General features: G+C 41.3%; 1 protein-coding gene across 1 annotated transcript in view; it reads right to left on the bottom strand.

Annotated features, from left to right (window-relative positions):
• Positions 1–1222: 1222 nt before the first annotated feature.
• ERP44 (endoplasmic reticulum protein 44) overlaps positions 1223–7210 on the bottom strand; it is a 48004-nt gene continuing 42016 nt past the window's right edge. The window contains exons 10-12 of the mRNA XM_066327933.1: positions 6936–7077; positions 3859–3961; positions 1223–1809 (exon numbers count right to left, since the gene is read on the bottom strand). Coding sequence (XP_066184030.1) covers positions 1708–1809; positions 3859–3961; positions 6936–7077 — 347 coding nt within the window. The 3' untranslated portion in view covers positions 1223–1707. The remainder of the gene's footprint in view (positions 1810–3858; positions 3962–6935; positions 7078–7210) is intronic.

The following is a 7210-nucleotide window of genomic DNA, read 5'->3' as shown; positions in this document are numbered from 1 at the left end:
AAATTTCAAGTGCCAGAACTCCTCCAGAAGTTGTATAACACAAAACCTGCATTTAACAAGTGTCAGCCTTAAAACCACACCCTGCTCACATCTTTTGATTCTAGCTGGAAGGCAGTATGAGTCAGCTGCCAAAAATGCTTGAGATTTGTGATGAGATGGAGAAGGGGATGGGAGAAGACCTGGCTTTCAAGCATATTATGTGCACTCCAAAACGCAGATTCACAAAACCAACAAAAAAGTATAGCTGCTAATAAAGCTTTGCAATACAGTTTTAGCTCCCAACTCTGCAGCTACTTAGTCAGCTGTAGCTTAGTGTAGTACCAGTGACTGTGTCCTCAGAAATGCTTCCTACAAATCTGCTGTGCCTGGTGCTGCAGGGGCTTGAGTCAAGAGCCTGTCATGGGATCAACTGTTGCAACAGGTGCACAGCACCATGTAAATCCTCTCTCAGTAACTGAGCCAGTGGCATCGAGCTGAGAGGCAAAACAGTTCTGAGCAGTGACTGCACAGGTTGGGGTGCTTTCCTAAGTAAACCCAAACCCAGGGCTCAGCCTGTCCAGAGAACAAACTTGCTTCCAAGGACACTGAACCCTGAGGCCCGAGTCACAGACTTACAGTCTGTGCAGTAGTTGCACTGTACAAATCTAGTATTGTTTAATCTCCAGCAAAACAGCACAAATCAACAATATTCTGCCATCTCACAGTTTCTGTATGTTCATCTCACCCAGCAGCATGAAGGTTCATTGAGAAAGCCCATAACAGAAAGCCTACAAGGAAAGCAGCAATTCCTTCTTCAGTGCATAATTCAAAGACTACACAATAAGTAAGGCACAAGCCAGGCAAAGAGTAACAAAAAATCTGCAATGGTTGCTTGAACAGTGTCTGCCAGGAAGGCAGGGACCCAGAAGGAAAAAAACCCAAAATACCCAGAGACTAATGGTAACATACATAGAGATAAAAATTTAGGACTGACAAACTCAGATGCCAGTCTAGTCCTAGTCCTCTCTGATTTTGAAAGGTTTTTAACATTGCTGTCCTTTTACCACAACCATGTGGGCAGCGTAACAATCATAGTTCCAGGAAATAGGAGCAGGTCAGTACAGCCCCTTGATTCAAAATACAGCCATTAGCATCAGAACTTTTTCTCTCCTCACTTGGTATTTTAATATTCAGGATCATTTAACTGCTTAGACATTTACAGCCAGTAAAGCACCACACGAGATTCTGTAAAACTTTAATTTATTCCCCTCCCAAGTATCCAGAATAGAAGACCCTCTTAAGTTGGAGAAAAATGTGACAAAGAAATAGATTACCAGGATAGCTGTTCACAGAAGAAGAAAAAGCACATACTACCAAGATTACACAGAAAACAACCCAAAAGTCCTATTTAATGGGATAGTGCAAGTTAACAGCATGTCTCTGGCAAGGATACCTTCATTTGGATTATAAAAGTTTTACAGAGTTAGATCAAGAGTCTGGATGGGTCTCTGATATTTTACTATAGTATTAAGAATGCACTGTTTGAAAGATGCTGTACAGAATGACCCACCAAACAAATGTATTTACAAGCCTGGGGAGAAAAAAATTATTTTTCAGTTTATTCAAAATAAAAATACACATAGAATTATGAAAATATAGGTTTACTATTTCCACCACAGAGAAGTCAATGCTGCTGTCTGAAAGGCTTGCAAGATTATTTCAAGTTTTTTAAAGTTCATCTTTTTCCCTCAATAAGGTGTACCTATGTTCACTGGGTGCCAGTTTCTGGAATGAGCTCTCTGGTGGGCTGCTTGCTAAATCCTGAATTGGCTGAAAGACAGAACAAACAGTAAAATTGTTTGTTAGAATAATAATCATTCCTGTCCATTACATGAATTACTAGCATTATGGGGGTGCACAAATGTCCTGCATTCTCAAAAACTGAGTTTGGGGTTTTTTGGAAGGCATGTACCGAGTCCCAAGTAGGTGGAACATAGACGCACAGACACATTAATTAAGCAGTTAAGGATATTCCTTTTGTAACATCTCAAGAGCAACAGCCATCACATGATGTACCACGTCACGCAGAAGTCTTCCTGTACAGGTCACACATAAGTATTTCAAATGTACCCCACTGTGTATTTGCTTGAATCTCCACTTGCTTTGGGAGCATTCTAGTTTTATGTGTATGTGTTTTATGAGATATACCAGGGCAAATGTGACATCACTGAAAAAGTATTTTAGAATTACTTTTCCATGGAAAATAAAACACCCCATACAAAAATAAACGCAATCCAAGGGGCATAGGTGACCCACGACAGCAGCCTCCAGTTTAATTAAGGCCAGTATTTGTTTCCATTGCATCCACATCTTCCACAAGATGGCAGGATGCCATACAGAGATGGGAACATGAACATCCCAGGTTTTGTGTGCATTTTTCAAGGCAGAAATGAGGCAAGAGCAAGCCTGAAGCTCTGGGTCCTGTGCCTGTGCCCAGACGAGCAGGCAGCAGGATCCAGAGACTCCACAGGCTTCCTCCTTCCCTGGCCAAGCCTCCTCCTCAGGGCAAGTGCCTGGCCTATGCCTCAGTCTCCAGCCCTTATTTCTGCCCCTCCTCCTGGTGACCTCAATTCTGGTTGCTCAATGAATTTCTGAGAAACACAGGGAACTGGGAGTCAAATGAATTACTGCTGAGACAATTCAGCCCACGTGTTTTCATTCTCCTGGCCAAGGCAGGCCCTCCAGGGCTTTCACACTTTTAAATCTTTTGAGCAGGGCAACAAGAGGCTGCATTCAATTGACTTAGAGCAGTGCCATCCTTACCACATCCCACTTATGAGCAGGAAAAGGAGCCGGTAGCTATAAATAGTTTCTGTTCCTCAGCCATAGAATGGCCCAAGGCTCCCCAACACAGAGGCACCAGGGCTCCTTGACCAAAGTGGCCCTTTGAGCCCTGGACAACACAATGTATACCTTGAAAGAAGTGTTTAAAAATGTTTTTTTCTTTGGAAGGTGCCCAAGGTAGTGAAAATGTTCCCTGACAGTTAAGTTTGCACTTTTCAGCGGGACCCAAATCATGTGAGCTGAGTGGAGTATCAAGAAGATAAAAGGCTGACGAGCAGAGGGAAATTGGGGATGGTCATGTCCTTTCATTTCTGACACTGAGGTGCTTCTGACTTTTGTCTGGAGAAGCATCTAGTAGTTGTATTCTTGGAGAGATCCCACTAGTGACTTCCAGGCATGTAATTACACAACATGACAAGCTTGGAGCAGAACCATGAGGAAATCAAACTGACAAGTGCAGCCTCTGAGCACTGCTAATGCTGTTTGTCAACAGCATTAACAAAAGCAGTAAGGCCTATTACTGCTCACCCACCCATCCTTTCTTGATGCTCTAATAATTTGCCTCCTGCTTGCATTGGTAAATATATGAAACATTCAATCAATCGTCCTTTCCCCTTAGAAGCACCCTCTAGTAGTGTGCTGTGTGGGAAATAATGGAGCTATGATGGGTTATCAGCTTTTGCATTCAAGTCACAGGAGAATCTAAGAGCAGCTCTATGAAGTCAGAATAGTCATCCCCCCCAAGGGCTCCTGTTACAGTGGAGAAAATAAATATTCTTATACACTTCCCTTATTCAAGGCAAAGAGGTACCATACTACCCCTAATGCCTCCTACCCCTAATACTTCCTGCCTTTACCCAAAGAAGGTTGAGGAGCCAAGAAAAGGTGGTATTGTTATGCTTCTCTTAATAGATTTTTCTCTTTCAAAAGACAGAAGTTAAAAGTACAAATATACTAGAAGGTACAGCTCTGACAAGGGGTAATGAAAAGGTCTTTACTAAAGGGCCAAATGAAATGTATTTGCTGTAACCTTACCTGACCAGGTGCTACATCAGTTGGATCAGGGCCGTGATGAAACTCTCTATGCAATTTTCCGGAATGCAAGTCTAGTACAAATTGCTTCAGTTTACCTGGAACTCTGGAACAAATTCAACAGAAACATCCACATGTTTATTACAAGTTAAGTCCAAACACAGGAGATTTAAAGTGCACTTCCTAGAGTAGCCAACTTCTGTTTATCTAGCACGCTATGCCCACTTTACAGTGATTAATAGAGGACAGGGAGCCACATGGTTTGCTAAGGTATCCCACCAGCTTCTTTTTCTTTCCACTGTCTCTTGAGAACACAGCAAGTATTTAATCTTTTCAATAACTCCCACAGAGCTGTACCAGCCAATAACTTCATTGTGAACTCCCTTCAGCTCCCCACTAACTGTAATGTAAGAGGGAACAGCAGGTTCCAAATGCACAGTTTACAGATACAAATGACACTTGGGGAGCTCTATTGACAAAATATCTTTGAAAGGCTCTCTACTGCTTCAGCAACTGCATATACACCACAGATAAGCACTAAGAGGGTATCAATGTAAATCTAATCTGAGATCATCTACTGTCACCCACAGCAAACGTGCTAAACTACAGCATCCAATTTTCTTTGTGCAATGTCAAATTGACTAAAAATCTCAAAGTGAAGAGTTTGTCTAGTAAATATTAAAGATGAGATAAAAAACGATAGTGTGAGCACTACACATGAAAACTAAAGGCAATGTGTAAATGGACATAGGTTTTGTAGGGAGTCTTTCATCAGACTAATTACTACATTTAGGAAAGAAGAAAGTGTGATCAGACAAACTATCAGCAATATTTCAGATAATTAGAAAATTCTATGGATGAAATGCAGCAAATATTGATTCAGAGGGAATCATTGCAACAATGTCTGTAACCATCCAGTATTACACTGGTACCTTAAGGGGCCTCTTCCCATCCCAGATGAGATCATGAATTAGTACCAATTCAAAAAGGGATTCATTCCAGTCTGGTTATAAGGACAGCAGACTAACTGCTCCCTGCTTTTCCTCGGGCTCCTGCCCTGTTCTAAGTCAGGCACATTGCTGGAGACATTCTCCTCTCCTAATGCAGCAAGGGCACTCAGTGCCTGCGGCCTTGTGAAGCTCAGCCTGTTCTTGCTGAGAAGCTACAACCCATCCATTGGAGACTCCCTGCTATCCTTTCCAGCCTGGAGCAGCAGGATGAGTAGGGCCAGGTGGCCAAGGATGAGGATAGAATAGTGATGGGTCTCATTTGCCTGCCAAGTGCCTACTCTCCAAAAAGACAATGAACTCCTTGAAGAGAGAGGAAATCTTAGAGTGGGCCAGCTCTGAAGGTGCCAAACCCTATTGGCTGGTGGCAGCACTGAGGTTACAAGAGACAGCCCGGGGCCAGTTTGTAAGAGTCCAGAAGGTTACTGAAGTGGTAGATGAAAGTCTCAGAATTAAGATTTTACTTGTTATTAAAAAATAAAGCCACCAGACAAAACCACCCAAGAAACAACAGAAACAACCAAATCAAACATTCAAACCACAGATGAACAAAAGAGTAGCTTCCCAGGAGCTCCAAGCTCTTCTTGTTCCCAAACTGTGTTTTGCTATTTCTGTGTATCAGCTCAACCTCCTAGAGTAAGGTTGAGTAATTATTTATCATTAGGCAGCTGTCTACAATCCTGACATCTCTCTTTTAGCTTCATTTGTAAGTGACAACGGGTACACATGAAGCAAGTAGCTCTCATTATTCTGACAGTGTTTCACAGGAACTGAACATTTAAGAAACATAACATCAAAGTCTAAACTAACATCTCCACTACCTCTATATGAGATGTTAATTTGTTTTAGGGCTGTTTAAAAAGTGACAATAAAAAAGTGGTTTTAAAATGCAAATATCCTGCCTTTTTTTTTTTTTTTCCTAGGGTGTGTGGTAAGTACAACCTTCCAAAGAAACAGGAACACAGGGAGAAAAATAGTCACTTATCAAGATTTTCAACATACATAGATAGCTTCAGATTTTTTAAAAGCACTATCCAAGATACATCTGAGACAACATTTTATAGATAAGCCTGCAGAGAATTATAGAAAGAAGCTGAGTTTTAACTCTCTTCCCAGATGTCAGTATCTCAGGTAGAAAAACGTCTCCTGGAATAGCAGAATTAGACATGATATTACATTCACACTGCACGATAAGTCTGAGCTTTAAATCCTTGGTTTTGACAAAAATGAAATATCCAGCCTAAACATCTAACCAGGAGTTAGCAGGCAGTGTTTGTGCAGCTGCCTCCTTTGAGACAGAGACTGGAGTTTAACACCTAGCCAGAAGACAAAGACAGAGCACTTGTTTCAAGCTGAAAGCCCCTGAAGAGAACATTTACTCATCTTCATTCCTTGACTGATCCATGCAAGATAGAACATCTGCTTCCAGGGCAGCGCACCATAAAGAGTCAGGCTGAGGTAATGAGGGTTACCACAGCAGTATTTCACCTCAGCACCCTGGTACTTTGCTGTCACATATTTTATCCAGATAAACATGCCAGTGATTGGCCATTTTCCAAGCTGCACATGGAAAATTTCACAAACTCACACAACCATTTTGCCAGCTTTCCAGGTGTAGACTAATGGAGGAAGGCTAGAATTGCACTGCAGGAAAAATCAAACCAGCAGGCTGGGAATTATTACATGCTGCATTTTAAAATAATCCCTGAATAATACAGTACTTCACATTTCATGTAGTATTTTTCATCTCTTAAAGCTATCTAGATCACTACTAAAAACACCATGCCAGGCTCCAAATGCCTAACCATGATGGAAAATAGCAAAACTGTGAAAAAAAAGAAGACCAGCACCTAAGAACTTCATACGAGATTCTTTTCTTGCATAAAATAATACAACTCCATTTAAACAATGACTTCACACTAGCTCATCCTGCTTTAAGGCTCTGACACTAAATCACACAGAGGCAGTCTCACCTAACCCAGATATACTCATCTTCCTACCACAGTACTGATTAAAGTATGAGCCTTTTTATTTGTTCTTCTCAAATTAAAATGCACCAAGAAAAATACTTACGACAAGTCACTGAAGTCTGGAAAGACATACATGTGCCTGAAGCTATCAATGGCAATGACAGGGCAGTCAGCTGGAGTCTTCTGAATGTGGAGGAGTGGATGCCTGAATTTGTCACAGTCAGCATGGAGGAAGTTTATTGTACCTTAACATTGTGAACAGACAAAAACCCGTATTAGGAATTTTTTTATTATTATTATCACCTTGAAACCACTTTTCCAAGTATTACAAATGGAGATACTAGATAGATACAACATGGAAAATCTGAAAATAGGTCT

Source organism: Sylvia atricapilla, chromosome 1 (assembly GCF_009819655.1).
Source record: "Sylvia atricapilla isolate bSylAtr1 chromosome 1, bSylAtr1.pri, whole genome shotgun sequence".
Classification (NCBI taxonomy): Eukaryota; Metazoa; Chordata; class Aves; order Passeriformes; family Sylviidae; genus Sylvia; species Sylvia atricapilla.
This window is presented reverse-complemented; position numbering and strand designations above follow the sequence as displayed.